The 23,728-nt window shown below is 50.8% G+C and overlaps 1 protein-coding gene and 1 non-coding gene across 3 annotated transcripts in view; one reads left to right on the forward strand and one right to left on the reverse strand.

Annotated features, from left to right (window-relative positions):
- Nucleotides 1–12,585: 12,585 nt before the first annotated feature.
- The window catches only part of SIRPA (signal regulatory protein alpha), a 43,873-nt gene continuing 32,730 nt past the window's right edge, over nt 12,586–23,728 (reverse strand). For both annotated transcript variants that reach the window (XM_068987800.1, XM_068987801.1), the window contains 2 exons: nt 17,605–17,644; nt 12,586–15,087 (listed from right to left, as the gene is read on the reverse strand). In XM_068987800.1, coding sequence (XP_068843901.1) covers nt 14,833–15,087; nt 17,605–17,644 — 295 coding nt within the window. In that variant the 3' untranslated portion in view covers nt 12,586–14,832. The remainder of the gene's footprint in view (nt 15,088–17,604; nt 17,645–23,728) is intronic.
- TRNAW-CCA (transfer RNA tryptophan (anticodon CCA)) lies at nt 21,492–21,563 on the forward strand. The gene has a single exon. It is a non-coding gene; the product is annotated as a tRNA-Trp (tRNA).

The following is a 23,728-nucleotide window of genomic DNA, read 5'->3' on the forward strand; positions in this document are numbered from 1 at the left end:
TTTGTCTTATGAACTTATTAAATATATCACGCACACGTGGCGGCCGCAGTGTAATCAAGGTATGAAAGAAGCTGGAAGGAACAGAGAAGTGAAGGCCAGCACCTTTGCCTGCAGTCAGGAGAGCTTCCGGGAGGAGATGGCAGAGGCCAATAGGAGTTTAAATGGCATTCGAGGGAGGGAGAGGCGTTTCAGGCAAGGAGGGCAGAGGTAAAACCCGGTGAGCAGAGATCATCTTTGGCGAATATCAGGTCCTAGGTGGTTGCATGAATTGGACAGGAGTGAGGTGGGGGGACAGGCCAGGCCCTTGGATGTACCGTTAAGGAGCCAGGACTTTATTCTGTAGGTGGTGATTATCAATGCGTACACTTGAGGTTCCATGGGGTCTTCCCAGCTTCACACTGTAGCCTAAGAGGGGGAACCTGGGCCCTGCCAGGACCAACCTCAGCCTGCCCTCGACCTACTCCATCCTCCAGGGCTCTCGCGTGCTGATTGAGTGCTGACGGATTTCTTCACAGATGAAGCATATGCTGCATGTTCTTCTTGTCGTGTCTGGCAAGTGAAAGAGGCTCAGTTACGTGGGTTTCCCTGGAGGGGCATCTATTATTGAATGAAGATACAGGATGCCCATGCCCAGTTAAATTCAAATTTCAGATAAACAACAAATATGAGTTTCATAAACACATACTCCCAGGATTGCAAGAGCTATAAATACTTAGACACTAAAAAAGGTATTCAAATTTAATTGGGCATCCTATATTTTTATTTGCTAAATTTGTCAAATTAAAGGGGGAGGGGGAGCAAGCCACTTTCCAAATAAAATTCAGCCCCCTGTGCCTCAGTCAGGATCTCATCAGAGAAGAAGAGCCTTTACAAGTGATCAGGGGAGCGAGCCATCATAGGACTGTGCCCTCATACAGGAAGGGAGACGGCATGGCATCTCTGCAGGCTGCCACCTCTGCATCTAGCGTGAACTGAGGTTTGTACAGACCAGCAGTCAGAAAGGAGTGCGGTGGAGAAGAGAGCAAGGACAGACAGGAGCCTGTTTGCCCCCATCCCCAACCTTGATGCCGCAGTGATCTGTAGGGGAACCCAGTGCTCTTGCCCTCAGGGCTACCCAAGCACCATGCCTGGCCTCCAGCTACTCAGGGAGGTCTGGTGGGAACTGCAGGGTCTGCCCCGACCCCTCTACACCTAAAGATGAGCAGCAGGTCAGCAACAACATGCGGGGCGGCCACTCTGCACGGCGCTGTGCGCCCACTGCAGAGCATCATATGATGGTGGCCTCCTCACCTGTACCTTAGAAACCTTGAACAGAATGAGGAATGTGGCCAGTGTCAAACCAGAACCACACAGGAGGTGAATTCTGGGACACGAAGGTTCAGCTTTGCTAGCATTCCACAGTTCAAGGCCCCAGGGCCAGCGGAAATCAAGATTACAAAGGAAGGGAGTCCTGGATTTGCATCCAGTTCTGCCCTTGACTAGCTCTGTAATCTTGGGTAAGTTAACTTCTTGATGCCTCAGTTTCCTCACCTGTAAAATGTATACAAAACTCTTACATCCCTTATAGAGCTGCTGAAAAGATAAAGTGAGACAAGGGGACCAGTCTCACAGCGGACACCTTCTAATTAGTTCAGTTCAGTTCAGTTGCTCAGTCGTGTCCGACTCTTTGCGACCCCATGAATCGCAGCATACCAGGCCTCCCTGTCCATCACCAACTCCTGGAGTTCACTCAAACTCACGTGCATTGAGTCCGTGATGCCATACACCCATCTCATCCTCTGTCGTCCCCTTATCTTCTGACCCCAATCCCTCCCAGCATCAGTCTTTTCCAATGAGTCAACTCTTCGCATGAGGTGGCCAAAGTACTGGACTTTCAGCTTTAGCATCATTCCTTCCAAAGAATACCCAGGACTGATCTCCTTTAGAATGGACTGGTTGGATCTCCTTGCAGTCCAAGGGACTCTCAAGAGTTTTCTCCAACACCACAGCTCAAAAGCATCAATTCTTCGGCGCTCAGCCTTCTTCACAGTCCAACTCTCACATCCATACGTAACCACAGGAAAAACCATAGCCTTGACTAGACGGACCTTTGTTGGCAAAGTAGTGTCTCTGCTTTTGAATATGCTATCTAGGTTGGTCATAACTTTCCTTCTAATTAGTTAGTGAATAATAATGACCTTTTGTGTCAAAGAGTTTGCTATCCATCTATTTCACTATGGAAAAAAGAAATCACGTGTCTTAAAATATTAAGAAACATTCTGCTGCCAAAATCCTCTCTTAATTAACTCACTAGATCAGCCTTGGAAAGATAACATAAACCACCTTCAAAAGCATCTCCAAATGTCAAGGGTAAAATCAGACACTGCATGTGTACTAGTTATGAATCTTTGAGATCCTAGCAGCTCTTCCCCGTCCCCCAAATAAACCACGCAGATAAGCCCTAAGTGATGAGAAGAGAGTAAAATTACGCTTCAACACTGCTGAAGATGCTGTGATTGCTTGTAAGAAGAAGGCACTTTCTTTATAAAGGCCGCTTATGAGAAGGAGAAGTTTGGCAGCAGAGCCGGCATGGAGCAGAAGCCAGGAGTCCGGCCGGCAGGTGGTGTGTCCAGGGGACGCGATGAGGTGTGAGCCAGGGAAGCAGGGTGGGGCCGGGGAGGGTGAGGGGCAGAGGGCTCTGAGAATCGCAGCTGTTTCCATTCTCGGTGCCCAGAGAGTGGTGGGGAGAATGGTTTTCCGACTGGCCCTTCATCATTTGTTACTCAGGGCCTGCTTCCACAGCCATCTTGGTGCTGTGCCTCATTTTCACAGCTGAGCAGAAAAAAAAAAAAGCTGGGAAATTCTCTGTGGTTGAAAAAATAGAGGTAAATTGGTCCTCTTTGGGGTGTAAAGACCTCTCTCTGCCCCCTGGGCAGTCTTTTTAGCCACTTAGCCTGATTCTGAGGTTTTCTTCTTAGCAACTTGTAATTCCAGATCGCAACAAGAAATATAACTGCGCCTGAGACTGGTGGGTTTGTGCCAGGGCTGGAGAGGTTGGGGGACGTGTTTCCAGAAGCAAAGCAGGTAGAGAAAGTTAGCTCCATTGGAACCTGGGGCTCCTGTGTCCGAAAGGAGTGAAATGGAGGGCGACGTGGCAATCTGGATATGATAACAAGTGTCCATGTGTTAAATCCAGCCATCCCGCTTCTAGGAGTTTCTGTACAGACGTTCTGTGCAAAATTGTTTGGAAGTAGGGAAAGAAAAGAAACTACCCGAGTCTCCATCATCAGGAATCTGTGACCTTCCTTCTTCCTTTATTAGCGCCTCTCCGACTCATTCCTTCCCAGCCGCCAGAGTGGTCTGTGTAAATGCACATCCCAGCAGGCTGCTCCTCTGCTCCGCTGGCTTCCTATTTCCCTCAGGATAAACTCCTGGCTCCCCACCAGGCCTGCAGGGCCCACGTCCTGGGGCCCAGCCTCCCTTTCCCCCATCACTTCAAAATGCTCACTTTCTCCAGCCAAACCACACTGAGTTCAGTGCAGTCTCAATGTCTTGGCTCTTGCTGTTCCTCTGCCTGGAATATTTGAGCCTAGGTTCTTATCTTACCTTTCTCTTTCTTCTGCTGCTGGTGGCATTATAAATGCCATATCCTTTAGGGAGTTAGAGCACCAGTAGTCCACACCACCCCCCCGCCCCCAAGTCCAGGGTCTCTCCATCACTTTGTCCCATCTTGCTTTCTTCATAGCACTCAGCATAAGATGGAATAATCTGTTATTTGTATGCTTGTTAACTGTCTCTTCCACCAGAACTGAGAGCAAGGGCTTAATGTGTTGTGTGCTCTCACCTGGTGCCTAGAAACTGCCACTATATGCATGTTTGGCAAGTGGGTGAATAAATGAACAAATGTATAAATAGAGAAGGGCATCCTGGTGGTTCAGACAGTAAAGAATCTGCTTGCAATGCAGGAGATGTGGGTTCAGCCCCTGGGTCGGCAAGTCTATTGCACAGACTTTTTTTTTTTTTTTAACATATTTTATACAGTAAGAGTAGCTCCCAGGTTTTGAAGGCTTAATGATCATTCAGGCCCAGTCGTAACCAGTTTTATATTGATTGTCTTATCTCACTTGATCTTCATAGAAATCTTGGGGTAGTAACAGTTTTAGGCACCTTTCTAAAAGAGGGGGAAACTGGCACAGAGAGGTTAAGAAACCTGCCCAAAGTCACACAGCTGGAAAGTTGAGAGCCACAGAATGGATCCAGAGTCTGACTTCCAAAAATATATTCACTAAATGGGTGTAGAGTGATCACTGTGTGATCTCAGGCAAGTCGGCTCCCTTCTCTGTGCTTGCCGGGGAACCCAGGCTGGCAGTCCAGAGCCACTGAGGATAATGAGTTGGACAACGTAGGCAGAGTGCACAGCTCAGGCCCTCGACGCGTGGTGGCCACCCGCAAAGACTGAATGTTTGGGGAAGCAGACTGGACCTTGGCCGCCTGGAAGGCTTGTTCCATTTTTTGTAGCCAGTGCCACACGGGGTCTCCCCAGGGCTTGGGTGTTTGGTTCAAGGTCATTGTCCTGTGGGGTCCCAGGGCTTCCATCTGTTGCCTCTGTGCTGGAATGCGACTCCCTGGGCGGCCCAGCCGGGGGACCACGCACAGCGATCATTCTTGACATAGCTGAGCTCTGGGCACAAGGTGCTAAGAGCAGGGCAGGCGATTTCAAAGGGCCTTTGCTGCATCCTTCTTGAAAGATGAGACTCTAAAACTTGTCCTGCTTCAGCAGAACACACAGCTTGGAAAGGAAGTCAGATCAGGAGCAGGCAGCCCAAGCCTTTGGTGCCTGTCGGGCAGCACGGCCTCCGCTCAAGTGGGTGAGGGAGTGTTCTGGGCGGCTCCCAGTGTGGATTGCGCATTTGGGTTCCTGCACCTCCCCCCTAAAGCCTCAAATTCACATCTATTTTTGGGATATTTGCTGATACCCCGTTGTCTCCTCCCCTTCCCCCAAAGGTCTGGGATCTTGTCGGTTGCTCTCTGTGTGTCCACAATAAATGCTGAGTAAATACTCCTCAAATGAATGGATTGCCCCTTCTGCCAGTTTCATCATGTTAGAAGGCCTTGGAATTTAATCCTGCTTCTGGGACTAGTTGGGTAACTTTGAACTTTGCTTTCAAGGCTGAAAGTCTCTGGAGTCGTCTGCCTGGGGTTGAACCCAGGCTCTGCTTCTTACTAGCATGTCAACTTAGCAAAGTTTCTGAACTACACCATGCCTCAGTTTCCTCCTCTGGAAAATAGGGCCCTTGCAGTGCCTTCGTCACAGATTGGCATGAAGGATAAATGGGTCAGCACATGGCAAGTGCTTACAAGGTGGCCAGGCACAGAGTAAGGTCTAGATAAATATTAACTCGTATTCTTTTATTATTATTATTAAATCAACTTTATTAAGGGGTAACTTACAAACAATAAAATGCACTCATCTTAAGAATATGGTGAGATGAGTTCTGATTGATAGATATATACACCCATGGAAGCACCGCCTAAATCAAAGGACAGTCCCACCTCCACAGATGTTCTCTCTGCCCTGCTGTCAAGCCCCTCCTCTCCCCCGGCCCACTGGTCTGCTCTCTGTCTCCACAGCTCAGTTTGATGGTTCTGGAACTTTATGTAAATGGAACCTTATACCACATGCGGTAGTCCCCGGTTCCTTTTTCTCAATGTATTTCTGTCCCTGTTGTTGTGTGTATCGGTAGTTCGTTCCTCTTACTGTTGTAACTCATGCTATTGCCAGTGATTTCCTCAGTCTCGGCTTCCTCTTCTGGGAAATGAGGTTAATAATTTCCACCTCATAGAATGTGGTGAAGGAGAAACGAGACCCTGAGTGGTGCAGCCACATCGCCGATCCCCAGACGGAGGACCCTGCATCCTGGGCCCAACCAAGCTCTCCCATCGCCGCCCCCAGGTCCCCAGAAAGGGGCCCTTCCCACGTCACAGGAAGCCTGGAGCCCGAAGGGTTGACGGGGGAGGCCCTTCTGAATAGATGCACAGCTGCGGGGTGATGGCCATGTTTATAAAGCAGATTGTTATTTTTTAATTCTTTGCCTTGTGTCCTTTCCCCTACTTCTCTTTTCTAAGGATAATTAAAATGCAAGCTGGCACTCCCTGCGAGGAGACAGCTGAAGATTTAATTGCCCCAAGAAAAATTTTCCAGTGAAAGGTCTTGCCGTAATGGCAGCTCCCGGCCTGGCCGCCTGAGCGCTTTCGCATTGCGCACATAATGTTAGCGGTAATGCCTTCATCTGCATGTGCACAGGGTCCATTTACTGGCACCGAAGAGCTGGGGCAGAACGGAGCCGCCGGCCTCAGTCAGGCCACCGCCTTCTCACCATTAAACTCTCACCCGGCCTCACTCTGGAGACAGGTCTGTGTCCCAGATCCACGCAGCCGGCTGGTGCACCAGCTGACCCTGCCCCGAGCGGGCCTGCGGGGGCAGGGGGCCCGGGCGCCTGGGAACGGCCCCTTCTACCACGAGGGTTTGCCCTGTTGTCCTTGAAGTGCGGCCAGGAGGACACGTCTGCTGAGTGGCTGAGCCCTGCCAGCTCTCCAAGCTGGGCCATTTGCCAGCTGTGCCTGGGTCGTGCGATTTTGGGGGAGAGAAATATCTGCAATCTCTCATTCTGTTTTCTAAGTGTGGTCCCAGTTTCCCCAGATGAGGCATCAAAGGCTCAGAGAAGGGTCACTGGCTCCTTGTCTGTTGGGAAGCGTGCATCAATTTTTTAAAAAGTGATTACTTTGAACCCAGGATCATGATGAAAGGCAGAGAGACTCAGTAGGGAAAGTCAGACGGACTGGGGTTTGAGTCCTAGTTCCAAACTTACCAGCTGGTGCAGGCTTCATTTCTCTTATGATGCTGTGATGTCTTCAGCTTCTGGGTCTTTGTGTACTCTCTTCCTTCCCTAACCTTCTTCCCCACTCTGTCTCTTCCTTCCTTCCTCCTTTCCTTCCTGTCCAGGCCTCCATCCCCGCATCCTTCTACTCACTCATCTAATAAATATGTCTTGGATGCACCCTGTGGACTGAGTGCAGGAGTTACATTAGTAAGCAAAGGTGACAGTGCCTTGCCCTGAGGAGGCCCCCAGGGCAGTGGAGGAGAAGGGTGTTAAGCCATCACGAGGTCAGTGTATACTACAAACTGTGACCAGGGCTGCAAAGGAGAAGCTGTGGACAGGATAGTTACTGTGGTGTCAACAAAGGAACCCAAGCCATCTTTGATTTGGAGCAGTAGCAGGAAAGATCCTGCAAGTGTTCCTGGCAGGGGAACAGCATGTGCAAAGGCCCCATGGTTCCTGCCAGGAACTGGCAGGTGACTGGTGTTGCCAGAGCCGGGCGAGATGGGGAGAGTAACACTGGGCCAGCCCACACAGGGAAGGCAGAGCCTTACCCAGCGCCTCCGCACCCTCTTCCTCTGGCTCGTTCTTACTCATCCTTGAGGGCTCAGCTTAGGAATTTCCCCTCCAGGAAGCCCCTCAGCCCTGTGAGAGGCCTATGACTTTCTGCTATAGGAAAAAGTGTCCAAAACTTAGAAAAACGGCGAAGAAGGTGGCGTTTCCTTTCATTGCCGTTGTTTAAAAGGCCCACTGAAGGATTAGTTAATTCTGTGGGAACACCCCCGAGTTTAACTTTGTCATTCTGTATTTGCATCATGTTTTATCATTTCCTGAAGTTGCAAGTTGACACCTCTTGTTCTACTGGTTCTCTAGCAGTGTAGGGATTGCTGCCCGTGCTCTGGCCCCCCAGGAGCTCACAAGGGTGTGGCTATCTTCTGTCAACATTTGATCCTCAGAATTTTGCACAGGGCCAGCTTCACAGCAGGAGCCTGAGAAATAATGACTGGCTGAATGAGCGATCTTGACCTTATTTATCTCTTCACGTCTCTGAGCCTCAATTTTCTTATCTGTTAAATGGACACCATAGCATCCATCTTCAGAAGAAGTAAAAGTTCAGTGAAATACAGACTTCAGTTCCCTGTGAGCCTGTGGGCTTCAATGCCCCTTGTCCCAGGGCTGGATTCCAGAGATAGGGAATGAAGATCTGGTGTGGGGAGCTCATGGTTGGGGGGACACTTAGTCACCGGAGGAAGGAAGGGTGACTCTCTGTGGGGCCAGGGCAGCCAAAGGCAGCTCCACCTGGTATTTGGTGGGATAGGGACACCAGCTTGGCTGGAGAGTCAAGTCTGGGCTGGGGAAGAGCAGAAAGTGTCCTTAAATAGACGAGGTGGGGTATAAGGAAGAGATGCTGGAAACCAGGCTGGTGTGTTGGATTCCCCAAAGTTGGTGAGAGGGGGACATCCTAGGCTGAGGGAGGGAGGGACTTGATAAAATCATTTCAGCCAGGAGAGGAGAGCCACCATCATTGAGTTCCTCTGAGAATCTGACCTTGGTGTGTGCATGTGTGTGTGTGTTAGTGTGTGTGAGATTGTGTGTATGAATCTGTATATGTGGTGTGTGAGAGTAGAGGTGTGACTGTGAGTGTGGGTATGAATCTGTGTGAAGGTATATGTAAATACCTTGCTGTGAGAGAGTGTGAATGTGTGTGTGTGTGTGTGTGTGTGTGTGTAGACTGCTGTCTGTGCCACAGGGTTGCAAAGGGCTGATCTATTCTCTATTTAACCTTCACAAGAGCCCCCTGGGCTTTCCAGGTGGCTCAGTGGGTAAAGAACCTGCCTGCAATGCAGGAGACATCAGAGATATGGGTTCAATTCCTGGGTCAGGAAGATCCCCTGGAAGAGGGCATGGCAACCCACTCCAGTATTCTTGCCTGGAGAATCCCTTGGACAGAGGAGTCTGGAGGGCTACAATCCATAGGTTGCAAAGAGTCAGACATGACTGAAGCGACTGAGCAGAGCACATCACAGAACCCCCTGAAGTGAAGACTACCACCCCCTGCTCCATTTCACAGGTGACCAAATGGAGGCTCAGAGGTGAAGCCCTTTGTCTAGGGTCAGGGTGAGGGCTCTGAGCAACTGTCTCGACACCCCTGGGTGGAGAGAGGAGGGGTGTGGGCACAGGGTGATAGGGGGGTAATTAAGGGAGTCTCACTAGACCAAGGGATGATAAATGGTTTATCACTGTTTCATGCGCTATTTTGGTTGTGTCTGCTCAGATGATCAGTGGTGTCCGACTCTGTGACTCCACGGCCTGGAGCCTGCCAGGCTCCTCTCATCATGAGATTTCCCAGCCAAGAATACTGGAGTGGGTTACTATTTCCTTCTCCAGAGGATCTTCCGACCCAGGGATCAAACCTGCGTTTCCTGTGTCTCCTGCATTGGTAGGCAGATTCTTCACCACTGAGCCACCTGGGAAGCCCTGCTCTTTAGGTCTCCTGGATGTTATTTTTCAAAGAAATCTAGCAAGGCTCTCTAAGCTCTCACCTGGGCAAGGCCCAGGGCTGGGCTCCTGGACCAAAGAGAAAGAACTGATACCATCTTAAGAAAGTGTCAGGTTGGGGCAGGCATCAACTTGGGGGTGGGGTTGAATTCCCAGGGCACTAGTCTCTTTCAGACTCCGAAGTGTGACTTGTATGTAGAGAAATGCAGACCTTGAGTGTGTACTTGATGGATTTTCACATTTGCAAGCCCCCATGTAACCACCATTTGGGTGGGGAAACAGCTTCCTGTCACCCCAGAGGAGCTTCAGGCTCCTCCCCTCCACTGTTTCCTCCAAGGGTGGCCCCCCACTGACCTCTGTTACCAAGCTTTTGCCTGTTTCTGAACATCTGGGGCCCATATCTTTTTGGGAAACACTTTAAATTTCATAATCCTGTATTCAGAAAACAAATCCAGCCCCTAATCAAACACAGTGTAATGGTTAAGGGGGCCACAGAGGGACCCCAGTGGTGACAGGCTGAACCCTGGGGAGGCCCAAAGTTGCCTGGGCTGGCTGTCGACCAGGCAGGAGAGCGAGACCACCCTGGTACTTTGGGGGTGAGACCACATGGTGTTTCCTGGCTCCCAGTAGAGCCCAGTGAACCCCATCATTGTCTGTGGCCCCCACTGTCTCACCAGCACCCCCCAACCCCCAACATGCCTGTCTGGTGCCCACCCATACCCATAGCAGCACCACTGCCCAGGCAGATGTTGACCCTTGAACAAGACTCCTAATCTGCTAAATGGGGGATAAATCATAGGACCTACCTTAAAGCTTTGTTAAGAGGACAGATGAACTGATATTAAATAAGTTAATATTTGGACAGAGTTTAGGAGACTTTCTAATATGCAGTAAGGGCTTATGTTAAAACTAAATAAAGAAATCTGGATCGAATCTTGGCTGGTGGGAACATGCTGGAAGACGCAGGGTTTTTTACTGTTGAGCATTAGAATCTTGAGAGTGAAGTGAAAGTCGTTCAGTCATGTCGGACTCTTTGCGACCCCGTGGACTATACAGTCCATGGAATTCTTCAGGCCAGAATACTGGAGTGGGTAGCCAGTCCTTCTCCAGGGGATCTTCCCAACCCAAGGGTTGAACCCAGGTCACCTGCATTGCAGGCAGATTCTTTACCAGCTGAGTCACCAGGGAAGCCCAGGATCTTGAGAAGGAGCAGAGATTTTCCTGATTATAATGTAAAGTGGGCAGGGGCTGCAGAAGGCAAGGCTAGTGGGTCCTCATGGGTGGGGCAGGGTGGGGGGTTATCACTCTCCTTTGCTCAAGGAATGCAGAGGAGATGCCTGACAAATGCCAAATGCTGGCAGGAGGGAGAGGGTCACTTGGCTCCCATCAACTAGAGGTTGCCCACCAACCTAAGCCCCAGAGATCTGGGCTGTGGAGAAGCAAGGCCCAGGTGTTGTATGAATTCTATCCCCACCTCTCCTTGCCTGGACGTGCAGTCCTCCACCCCCACCTTCCTGGAGAACAAAGGCATTTCCCCACCCACTGGGCCTGGATTCCTGCCTGGAACACCTCATCCCAGGAATGGCACACATATTTCACAGGTTGGTGCTGAGGAAGGGGAGCTGAATTCTCTGTCACCTGCCAAGGTCCTGGCCTGTGAGGCAAGCAACCTCTCCGAGCCCTGCAGGAATTTCATTGCCTCCTGTGTGACCACATGGACCAGGCCAAGTTCTCAGGACTGATCCTCGGTGGGGTTGTGGATCCAAGTACAAGTCCGAACTCCACTAAAGATTCATTGTGTGAGATTGGCCAGGTCATGGGTACTTCTGAGCCTCAACTTTCTCTCTCTGCAAAATGGGCACACAGCTGCCACTGCTATTGGACAATTAGGAGAATTAAATGTGATGGGGAAGAGCCAGACTCCTAGTGCTCTGCTGTGGGGCATTAGGAAAAGGACTTCACTTTTCTTTGCCTTGGTTTACTCATCTGTAACAGAGGGATAAAAAGAGGTCCTACCTCACATGATGGTTGGGGGATTAAATGAGTTAATAATTACAAAGCACTGGCATACTACTTACCATAGCAGGTATTGGCTTTTATAATTGCTAATAATTTTGCATAGTCAGTGCTAATATGTAATGTGATGCTATTAACTCAGTGGCTAGAAGTTGGTCTCTGAAGCTGGCAGCTGGAGTTTGAGTCTCAGCAATGTCACTTATTAGCTGTGTGACCCTATATCAGTTACATCACCTCTCTGTGCCTTTTCTATAAAATGAGGTCAGTATTGTTTACCTGGACTTGTGAGGCATGAAAGGGTTAATCAACGTACAGGGCCAATGCACAGTAAGCACTGACTATCCATGCTATGTTGACATCATTATATAGCTGTCATTCATATTGTTAATATTCTTATGGAGGGTACGTCAACATTTATTGAGCATCTACTAGCACCAGACATGAATTATCCGGCAGGGACAGTCTAGGACAAGCATTGGCTCCTCATTTGGTAGAGGAGGAAAGTGGGGCCCCAGGAGGGTGACCCGTTTGTCCAAAATCCTACAGGTAGTGAGGGGCAACCAGTCCCCTCTGTGCAGTGTTTAGGGCAGAAAGGAAAGGGCCAATGCTCAGCGAAGGCCTGCCATGTGCCAACCCTTTAATGCCCACACTAACCCTGGAAGGGTATTACTGTCCCCATTGTGCTGATGACTGCCCTGAGTCTCAGCGAGGTGAGTGGTTTGTTCTCAAAGCTACAAAGTGGCAGATCTGGGATTCAAACTTGGTTTTCTGTTGGAATTTTGCTCAAGCGGGTGTTTTGGGCTTCCTTACACTGACTCCCTATGAACCAGGGGAAACGAAGTCTTTGTGTCTATAAAACCCAAGTGTACATGTGTGCTTGCTCAGTCATACCTGACTCTTTGTGACCCCATGGACTGTAGCCTGCCAGGCTCCTCTGTCCATGGAATTCTGCAGGCAAGAATACTGGAGTGGGTTGCCATTTCCTTCTCCAGGGGATCTTCCTGACCCAGGGATAGAACCTGTGTCTCCTGCACTGGCAGGCAGATTCTTTACCGCTGAGCCACCTGGAAAGCCCCAGAGAGAGGCCCAAATGCTGAGGCTGCTTCCAAGCCCTGGGGCCCAGGCGATCTTCTCCCAAGCTCATGTGGACAGGACAAACTCACAGAGACAAGGATACTCAACATCCAAAGGGGCTGTTGTTACCCAGAAATCTTTATTACAAAAATATTTTGCAAGCCAAAAAGTTTAAGTTGCAACTATATACAAAATGGGGCCTGTTTCCTTCCCCACAGTCTGAAAATAAACTCCCGAAACCATTCTCCTTCCGTACTGTTGTTTGGACCGTTTCCTTTTCCTGGGGTTCGATACACAAGGTATGGGAATCTCCAGGCTGCCAGGCTAAGTCTAAACTACATGACTTCCTTGGCCTCATTCCTTACTCCTCTTCCAAAATTCAAAATAAAATTAAAGTGGCACCAAGAAAACATTCTTTTAAAATTCTGTGTGTGCTTGTGTGTGCCCACACACGTGTGCTCTCTCTGGGTAAAAGAGAGGGAGACCAGGGTTTACAAGCCAACCTTATGGAATTTGGAAGTAGCTCGAGCCAGGTGGCTGGGACACTGAGCTCCCAGATGCCACAGAGAAACTCCGGCTCGTGGGGCCAAAGCTGCTCACATGGCCTGCTGGCTCAGCCAGTTCCTGGATGCCATTGTGTAATACAACTCTGTGTTCCCAAGAGGCAGGTCTGTGCTGGCCTCCCAGGGTTCCACCTGGAGGACCTGCTGATGGGCAGGATGGCTCAGCTTCTGGCTCTGACAGCCTGTGCCAGGACTCCCTTGGGCCTCCAATGGCCTGACCCAGGGGGCAGTGAAGACTAGCATCTCAGCTCTGAGAGTGGATCAGTTACACAGGAAAACTGAATAAACAGGGCTTGTGACACCTGCTTGCCCTGGGCCCAGCTGGGCTGCCACACTGAATTGGAAGGGCCAGGGTTCTGAGGGTAATGGGGTCAGAGCCTCTGCCCAACCTCTTGAGACAGAGAGACAGACAGTGGGTCATTCCTGGCTTCACAGATGTCCAGGCCTCCTGGCTGTCTTTGATTTATTCCAGTTTGATCCTAATAGGGTTTGGGAACAGAAATGGAAGATTCTGTCTTCAGAGAGCTGGAATGGTGGGGGACGGGGGTTGGGGGACAGCCAGGCACAGCTTCCTACCCTGCATGGCCCTAAAGTGCTTGTGAGAGTTGGAGGGGAGGGACAGCGTCTTTCCTCCCCCCTCTTTACAGGTAAGCAGACTGAGGCATGAGGTCTCGACCAGACCTTGTGGAGAAGGAGGCAGCCTGGAGAAGTAAGGGCAGGTTCAGACTTACCACACTGGGGGCTCGGGAAGCAGAAGAACCAGCCACGTGGAGGGAAGGCTAAGTGTCTCCATGGAGCAGACAACCTGGAACCGTCTGCCCCACCCTCAGGCCTCTGGGACCGGGAGGAACTCAGTTTCTGCCATGAGTGATTCTCTCCAGGACAACCGACCATTCAGCCTCAGACTGTGCAAGACCAACCACGCACATCAACACATGACAAAGAGCCAGGATAACGCTGCTGTTGTTTTAAGAAAAAAAAAAAAACAGAACGAAACACCACAGATCAAATTTTCTAACACCTCAGTTTCAAGATTGCACATTTCACGTTTCTCAATAATTTACAGGCGTCCACAGCGAGATGTTGTGAGTTAGTGCTTGCTGGAGCAAGCGAGCTCAGGTCTGGAAAGGAGACGTGGGGCCACATGGAGCGTCATAGTCAAGATGACGGGTCCTCTAGGTCTCGAGGGCTGCGAGGAGGAAGGGTGTTTCTGTCCCACAGTCCTTGGTGGTGGAGGAGTTCCTCAGAGGGTCCTCTCCTCCCCAGGGCTTGTGGCTGGTCACTCCAGGTCGGGGGAGGCCAGGACTGCTGGCAGCCACTGCACCAGGTCTCAGGAGGCGGGTCCAGCTTCCCCATGGACAGGCAGTTCAATCTAAAGGGGACAGCTTTCTCCAAAGCCCCAGCTGGCAGTGCCGGGGGGAGGAGGAGGTATGTTTTCTCCCTCCTCACTCTGGAAGATCAAGCCGCGGAGCGTCAAGGAGGCAATCAGGGGTCTCCAGGACCATGACCAAGACCCACAGTTGATGGAGAGAGGTGTGAGAGTTCTCGCACCCACAGTGGCTCTGGCCAGTTCCCAGGCCAGCTCCCCGCCTGGTTTGGCAACACCAGCCTCCATGTGTGGCCACATTGGAGGGGTCATGGCTACCCTGGAAATGCTGGTGAGCCAACTGGGTTGAGGAGACAAGAGCTACCCTCACTTCTGGGTCCCAGGGCCTCTGCCACCCTAGCCCCCCAGGAACTGGGCTGGCTGTCCTCACCACGGCTGCTCCGTGTGGGACAGGAAGGCTCATGGGGACAGACCCTAGAGATGACCACGGCCCTGTTCACTTCCTCTGGACCTGGACGCTGGCATACTCTGAGTAGGATGGCTCAGGCTTGGGGGCCGGTTGCTTGGGGGTCCGGTTGAGGTGGACCATGTCCAGGTCAGCGTAGGTGAGGGTGTCCTCAGATACGGGTGGCGGGCGGGCCTGAATGCTGGCATACTCCGTGTGGTTGTTCGGCTCATTGGCCTTGGGGGTTGATTTCTTCCCCTTGGGCAGGTTCAGGTCTGCATATGTGATGTCATTGTTGTCTTGGATCTAAATGAGACAGAGAGAAGGTCATTCTGGAGCCCCTGCCAGTCACCACTGGAATCAAGTCCGGACGCTCTGTCTCCTCTTGGCCTCCACTAGCTCAGCCTTAATTCATGTCCCCTCTTCTCCAGCCGAGGTCACCTGTCTCCAGCCTTGCCCTTCCAATCAGCCTCTTCATGTAGCCTGAAGGCTCTTGCTAAATGTCAGTGTGGCCCCTTCATAGCTCTGCCTCTATGTCACCCCTCCGGAAGTTCTTGCCTGCCTTTCCTGATGCTCTTTCCTCTTCTGAGAAAGTCCAGCCCCCTTTCTCCTTGTAATGAAACCCAACGCACCCTGTCAATTTCATCCTAAGACCTTCCTCTCAGCTGGGTCCAGGACCGTGACTCTGCACTTCCCTCCGTGCTTTTCCATCACAGCACCCACCCCTTAGCTAGGACCGTCTGTGCCTGTCCAGGGGTGTGAGTAGATGCTGATCCCCAGTGGGTGGGGACATTCATTTATTTACTCATTTATTCAACAAGTATTCACTAGGCATTTGTTATGATGCAAAAATCAAGGCTGGCACAGAAAAAAACCAATCAATGTTAAATGAATGAATGAATGAGTGGCAGATGAATAAATGGATGGCAACTCTTCCAGCCCCACTCTAGGTGAGGCTGGGGACTGGGGGGAGAGAAGATGGGAGTTTGTGAGAATGAGGCCAGCAGTTAACAGGAGGCAAAGGTTTTGTAGGCAGAAGTCGGAGTGTGAATCCTGGTTCTGTTCTCTCTGGAGGAGGGACTGGACAGTTCACTTAGCCTCTCTGGGCCTTGGTTTCCCCATCTTTAAAGTAGGTCTAGTAATAGTATCTGTTGCCATGGTCATGGGAGGATCCGACGAGGTGGTCCAGGTAAAGCTCTCAGGACAGAGCCTGGCTCATGCCAGGTGCGTGGATGTGCAGCACATGTCAGCAATCACCTACCACCTGGCAAACCTGAGCTGCTCCTATGTGCCTGTCTTATCACTCACAACTGCCATCTTGAAATTACCCATCACAAAAGACACACTTTGCTTCTTTGTGCCTAGCAGCTTAACCGTGGAAGTAGAGGGGAGTGACCAATACCCATGATCCCACCTGGCGCACAGCAATAACCTCAGACCCTGACGGCTGATGGGTACCCTGCTCTCACGTGGATCACCTGATTTAGGTGCTTTCACAACATATTTATCCCACTTCACGGTGAAGAACCTTATAGCAAGGGAGGTGAAATAACTGGGTCAAAGTCATACAGCTAGAAAAGAGTCAAGGTCTGCTGGCCTCTAAAGCTGTGGCCTGACCGCATGGCGCCTGTCCTCAACCCTGCATGCTTGCTCACTTCTCTCTGGGAAACCCAAGCCAGCAGTAAGGGCTGACCCTGGGCTGGGAGTCCTAGTTACAGGGCTGCGAGCTCACAAGAGCCCTGCTCACTGCCCAGGGCCTGGCACATAGTAGGTGCTCAGTAAGTCCCGACTGACTGTAAATTCTGTACAAGATTCAGTGACCAGCTCTTTTCACCATCATTCTTTCCCTGGAAAACTGCAGAAAGAGCTTTGACTTTTAAAGTTCCAGAAAGTAAAATGACTGGGGAAAAGCCTTCCTGACCCATGATTGGAAATTATCTTGTATTTCTAATCATTGCCTGAGCTTGTGCCTATGGTCGCTGGTGGGGGAGGGGAAGTTGGCACCGAGTCGGCAGAGTTCTGGCCTACAAACATTGTGCATTTTGCCAGCCTGGCTCTCTTCAACAAATTACAGCTACAGCGATGACAACTGCCAGGGAAATGTCAAGGACAGCTGGCTTTTCTCATTCCAGGTTCAGGGCTGGGCCTGTCTCCTTATAAGACGCTGAGGAGCCCTCTGCCTCCCAAGGTCTGATAGCATCAGCCAGTGCAGACAGGGCCAGAGTTCTCAGAAACAGGCCACCAACCATGGTGACTGCAAAGCCTCCTCAATAATGCTGGGGTGGAATTGCCAGCTCCAGAGGCATGTGCCGTTGCACGAGGTGATAAATGACATGGGGTCTTCCCATCAGCAAAGGCAGTGCAGTGCTGTGTTCCCACAAGTGAGAGACACAGGGCTGCAAGGGCGCTCCTGGTAGAGGGGCTGGCCAGGCACAGGCATGGAGGCCGGATGGCGTGAAGAGCACTAAGCCCAACTCCAGCAGCACCATTTACACAGAACACATGGCGGATGGTGTCCTTCCAAGTTGTACGGTGATTGGCACTGAGAGAGGCTGGGGCAGACTCTCCAGGCTGGAGCCAGGGCGGAGGGTTGGGGGGGGGTGTGTGGTGGTGGTGGTGTGTGTTAAGTGGGTGGAAGGATGGGGGAAGGGGGAGGGAGGAGAGGAGTGGAGGACTCAGGAATGAATGTAAGGATCATCCACCCCCGGGACCCACCCACCCTGGTGAAGAAGTCTTAATTTAGAACAGGATCTGCAACTCCTGTTGATGCAAGGAAATCACACCACCGATCTCCCAGGAAGGGCATCTCACCAAGGACTGTACCTGAGTTGTTTCTCTGGTGTTCTTCTCGGGCTCGTGCAGCCTAAAAAGGAAAGAGACGCACAGATAAAAATACCCTCACTATCTCTAGTGCTCATGCACATGGATAAGAATAACATTTAGGTTCTACTTCCTATACGGGTGGAGGACATGGATGAGCCGTTCCCAACAGAAACACAACTGCTGATCACATGTTTGGACCAAAGGACTTTCCAACAATGCACTACTTTTTTTGTTTGTTTGTTTAACCTACTTTATCATCAAGGATCTTTAAAAACTGTAATACTTGGTGCTGGGGAAGGTGCGGTGAGACTGGCAGGTTCATGAACTGCTGGTAGAGGGGCTGACTGGCATAATGCTCTCTGGAAACAGCTTGTCAAAGTCAAGAGCTTGGAAGGTGTCCTCATCTTTTGACTCATAATTGCACATTTGGGGGTATTGGTATTCAAAATATAGAAAAAGCTTTATGCTCTAAGGCATTTACCACAGAACGAGTTGGGAGAGGGAGGTTTACATCTCATAGCTCCACCAATTGGGACTGGTAAAGGAAATCAGGATAGATTTTGTAGATAAAGACTTAAGAGGTTTATGGGGAAGCTTTCTTTTTTTTTTTTTATTACAAATGATTACATTAAAATGATAAGCATAAAATTCTCTGTGGAATGATCTCAATTATGAAAAATGTGTGGATAACACTGGAAGGAAATATAGTAAAACGCTAACAGCAGTGGTCTTGGGGTGGTATTTTTTCTTCTTTTTAGTTTCCCATGTTTTCCTAATGTTCTATATTCTACACACCTAAGTCTTACCATTAAGAAAAGAAAAGAGGAGGGCCATGTGTTCTGATCAATCAAAGAAGCCGTTCATGCACTTGATTCTGTAATTGGAGGCTGTGGCTTGGCTCACTGCAGGGTCACAGTCAAGGTGGTGAGTAGACCGGAGCCTCTGATCCAGCAGTTGTGTAAATTCTCAAGCCAGCCACTCTGGGGACGTTAGCCTGGCTCATGTCAGAAATGAGCAATGGGGCTTGGCAGCGGGGTTATTAATGGATTTGGCATGAATGCTTGGCTCAGAAAGCAGTTCTGGGGCATGACGGGCCCCACGTGGCCACAGCAACAGCCCTCTGGGAGCAGGGACGCTGTCTGGAGAAGATCGCTCACTCGGCTCCATCCATGACCCTCCTGCTTCCAACCTGTCTGGGTTCCCACCGACTTTGGTTCAAGTCCAACACCTCAACCTGCTTGTAAGTCCTGCTTGCAAGTCCCATGGAGTCTGGTCCTGACTGACCACCCCGCCTGCCTCACACCAACCCAGGCTCATTCACTCCATCATCCTCATTCACCCACTTATCCACCCACCCAATATTTCTCAAGCGCTGCTCAATGTGATGCACTTTATGTGTCAACAGCCTTGAAGGACCTCCTGAACAACTTTTCCTCTTGGTTAACCTTTGTTCATCTTTCAGTACAACTACGTTGTCACGTCTTTGGGATGGCTTCTGACAGTGCTAAGCTGGCTGGGCTGTCTGTCCGTGACAGATTCAAACTCCTTGCATATTTTCCCATCCGGTTTGTATGTCTGTCTGTCTGCCATGCTTTCTCACCACATGGGTATAGGTGCTCAAAAGTGACTTGGAATGAACGCCCATCAGTCTGCCCCAATGCCTTTGCACACTCAGTCCACCTTGCCTCTTCCTCTGATCCACTCCTTCTCTTCCCCCAGAGTTGTTTCAAATGGTCATTTCTCAGGGAAACCTTCACTATCCCCAAATCCATTCTCAGAACACTGGGCTCCTCTCTCAGAGCGATAATTATAGATCGGAAGCAGTTATCCATTTTGTCATGTCTATCTATCCTTGGGTCTCTCCCGTCTCAGTGAATGCCATTGCTATTACTCATCCTTGCGCTCAGCTAAAGAAATGGGAACCGCCCCCCGATTCTCCTTCCTCCTCCTTTACAACCCGCGTCTAATCCACCACAAGGCTTGTCGACTTTGCCTCCAAAATACATTCCAAACACCATCACCACCACCATCCAGGTTTCAAATTTCTGAGGAGCTTCCTCCTGGTGTCTCTGCTCTGTTTCTGCCCCCCCATCCCCCCACACTCCACTCACCACATGTAAAATGCATACGTGATGTCATGTCACTTTTCTGCTCAAAACCCTCAATTCCTTCCCACCACACCGTGAAATCCATCTCTGTGTCCTGACTGCCCGGCCCCCGTGATATGCTCTAGTCCTCTGTCTCTGCCCTCGCTCACTCCACACTGCTCGCCCTCCCCCCCCGCCCCGTTCTGCCTCCTCCTTGGTCCGTGAACACGTCCAGCTGCTCCTGCCTTGGGGTTTTGGCACTGGCTGTTCCCTCTGCCTGGTCCATTCTTGCCCCTGATGTTCCCAAGACTAGAGCCTTCTCGCCCCTCAGCTGTCATCTAAATGTCCCCTCCTTAGATGGCCTTCCCTGACCACCCCACCTCCCGCCTCTGCTTTGAGCCTGTGCATTAGTCAGCGCCTGTAGCACACCACGTATTAACTTCCCAGCTAGTATGGTAACTTGCCTCCCTATGGACCACGAGCTCCATGCGAGCAGGGACTAGGTCAATGGTGTTTACCACCGGAGCCTCGACACCTAGTAATGGGCCGGTGCATCATCAGCACACTAGAGATGTTTGTTGAATGAATGAACAAGCATCTCTCCCATCAGATCAAAAGTGCCACAGACCAGGGCTAGTGTCTTTTTTATTCCTTTTTGCAATCCCCCCAGCTTAAGGCCTGGCGCTCAATCCTGATGAATAAGTGAAAGAATCAGGGAAGCCTTAACTATTCTAAGAATAAACGCAGTGAATGTCTGACGAGTGAACAAATGGCCAACCGAATGAACCCCAGTGCCCAATTAAGGGAGCAGAGCCACATCTTCCTCTCATCTGAGCTGGGGAAGATTACAATGTTCTCCTGTACGTTCCTAACCCAGGGAGTTAGAAATAGCCAGTCCTCCCACTGGCCCTGCAACCTGATGGGCCCTTTGAGTTCAAAGCAGAGGCACCCCCAACTCTTGCCACTGCCCCTCCCCCTCCCAGGAAGCTGGGTTATTACCCACGCCAACATTCTCTGGAAAGTGTCTGATCCCAGCCAGCCGAGCTGAAGCTGGCAGCTGCACGGAAAAGCACCAGTACCGCTCACTAGCTAACGCTTTGGTTTAGAGAGATCAAAGGGAGCAAGTGATCTCACAGCTCCCTGGGTAGGATCATGCTCAAAAAATTAAAAAAAAAAAAAAAAGAAAATGGTTGGCTTCTCTGGGGAAGAAGAAACAGGCAGCAAGAAGCACTGGGTCAGTGATGCAGAGCCTCAGCTTCAGCGTCAGAGAAACCTGGGTTGACTCATGGTTCCGTACTTGCTAGCTGTGGGTCCTTGGGAAGGTCACAACACTTCTCTGAGCCTCAGTTTCCTTAACCACATATAGGGACAACAGTAAGCATCTAAAGCAGGGGTTCTCAAAGTCTGGCTTAGAAACAGCAGTGTCAGCACCACCTGAGAACTTGTTAGAAATATAAATTCTGCATCCGAAACTCAAGGGAAGGGGCCAGTAATCTGCGTGTTAATAAGCCCTCCCAGGGATTCTGCTACACACTCAAGTTTGAGAACCTCTGTTGAATTAAATTGGGATAATAGTAAATCACAGGATTTTTGTGATAATCAAATCACCAAAGGCCTAATATAGGTGAAATCATAGATCTGTGCCTAGAACACAGTGAATGCTCAATAAATGTTAGCTGCTGCTGTTGTCATTATTATTACTGACACAGCCCTTTTCTTCCAGAAATGTTTTGTATAACTGGGGAGATAAGACGTAAAAATAGTGATAGCAGTAAGAACAAAACAAAAAAGAGAGCTCCTTCCCTGGTGGCTCAGAGGTTAAAGCGTCTGCCTCCAATGCAGGAGACCTGGGTTCGATCCCTGGGTTGGGAAGATCCCCTGGAGAAGGAAATGGCAACCCACTCCAATATTCTTGCCTGGAGACTCCCCTGGACGGAGGAGCCTGGTGGGCTACAGTCCATGGGGTCGCAAAGAGTCTGACACGACTAAGCGACTTCACCTTCACCTTCACCTTCCATATTTGAGGCTGTGAAGCCACTGACAAGGACAGTTTTAGGGATTCATGAGGTTAGAGATCAGGGATTACTGGAGTGGTTTGAGATAGCGTTTATTCATTCAACAAAGCTTTACTGAGCACCTATTCCATTCCAGGCACAGTGCCAAGTTCAGCAGCAGCCAGCAATGAACATGAGGGAGGTAACCCACCCTTCCTTGAAGAGGGGTGGGTCACACTACAGGGACAAGTGCAGAGACAGCCTGAATACACTGGGCTGTCAACCCAGGGGCACCAGGAGAGCTCCCAGGAGGAGCCTCTGTCCCTGGAGGAGGTAATGCCCTCGCTGAGCCCAGAAGGAAGAGCAGGAGGCAACCAAGTAAAAGGAGGGTCACCCACGCTAGCTTCCATGTCATGCCACTCCAAGGGGCGCTGTTCAGAACCTGCTGTGACTGCTGGGCCCCGGAGTTGTGCAGACCCTTGGTGATTCAGCAGCAGGGGTGGGGAGCACAAGGGTGAGGAGAAAGAGAATGCAGCATGAGGGAGGAGGTGGGGGCCGAGGCTGAGCCACGGAATTCGAGCCCTCAGAGTGGTAGGAAGTGAAACTGTCCAGCTCAGCAGGGCTGCACTGCAAGGGGCTTGGGGGCCTCAGGAGAGCATCTGGACTGTCCAGAGGGCCATAGGGAATCACTGAGGGGTTCCAGGCAAGGGATGAAAGCCAAGCCTTGCTCTTGGGAAAGAGTGTACTTGTGGGAAGTGTGGCGGGTGAAGGCACGGCAACAGGAAACACATTTCTCTGCAGGCGTGAGGAGCCTGGTTTTGCTGGAATGGTGGCTCTGTTCGGGGACCGGGAGGCTGGCCAGGGCTCAGAGCAGGAAGCCACCTGTAGAGGTCAGAGCAGAAAGCAAGGCTTTCTCCCAAGGGATAACACAGACTCCTGGTACGGCAGGAAGGCCCGATGCTTCCCAGGACCCCTCAGATGGGTTAGGTGCTCCTGCTGTGTGCAGCCACAGGCCTGGAATTGCCCTCCACCATACCTGTCACCAGTGACCCCCAAACACAAGATACAGCACTCCCTTCCTCCAACTGTGGGGTTGTCCCCGACCCTACAATCTGTCAGCAAGTCCTCTTGGCTCCAATTCCAAAATATCTCCAGAATCTGACCATTTCTAAACCCATCCAGGCCACAGCCATCCGCCTGGACCACTGCAGCTGCCTCCTCACTGGCCTCTCTGCCTCCACCCACCCTCCCTCCTACAGCTTGGTCCTCACGTGTGGTCAGAGTAGTACCTTGAGAACAAAGCCAGATCAGCTCCCTCTTATGCCCCCTCATCCATCTGGGAGTAAAATCCGGAGTCCTAACAGCCACAGCCCCTAGACACTGGCTTCCACTCTGCATCCTCAGTTCTGTTTCGCAATTCTGAAATCCACAAGGTGCTAAAAGAATCAAAAGATCTGCAAAACCCATTTGATGGCAAAACCAGTCCTGAACGAACATGAAGCGGTTTATAGTTTGTATTTATCGTACTTAGAGTCGATGTTCATGTTTCCACTCAGACACATTCACGTGGTAGGTGATGGGGTGTGGCCTCTACTCTGCTAGGGTGAATGCTGGTGGGGGGTGTGCTTCCCCAAAGCTGCAGAGTCTGGATTAGTCACCTACCTGCTGCCTGGGCTGCAGCTAAGACATGTGGGCTGCATCTCCTGACCTCATCCCTTCCTATCCCCTCGCTCCTTCTGCCCCAACTGCTGGCCTCCCCCGTCCTCCCAGCCCAACTTGAGCCTTCACCTTGCCTGCTCTCTTGCCCAGCCTGTGCCCCCTCATGGCTCCCCAGCTTCAGGTCCTTGCTCATATTCCCTCTTCAGAAGAGGCCCTGCCCTTGCCCCCATCTCCATCCCCTTGCTGTGTTTAATTTGTCACCACCTGACATGACATTACAGACTGTTTCACCTCCACACTTACTGCCTGCTTCTCTCACTGGCATCTGAGTTTCATGAAGGTCCAGACTGACTCTTGTTCATTCAGAACAGAACTGGCACACAG

This window comes from Capricornis sumatraensis, chromosome 15 (genome assembly GCF_032405125.1).
Source record: "Capricornis sumatraensis isolate serow.1 chromosome 15, serow.2, whole genome shotgun sequence".
Taxonomy (NCBI): Eukaryota; Metazoa; Chordata; class Mammalia; order Artiodactyla; family Bovidae; genus Capricornis; species Capricornis sumatraensis.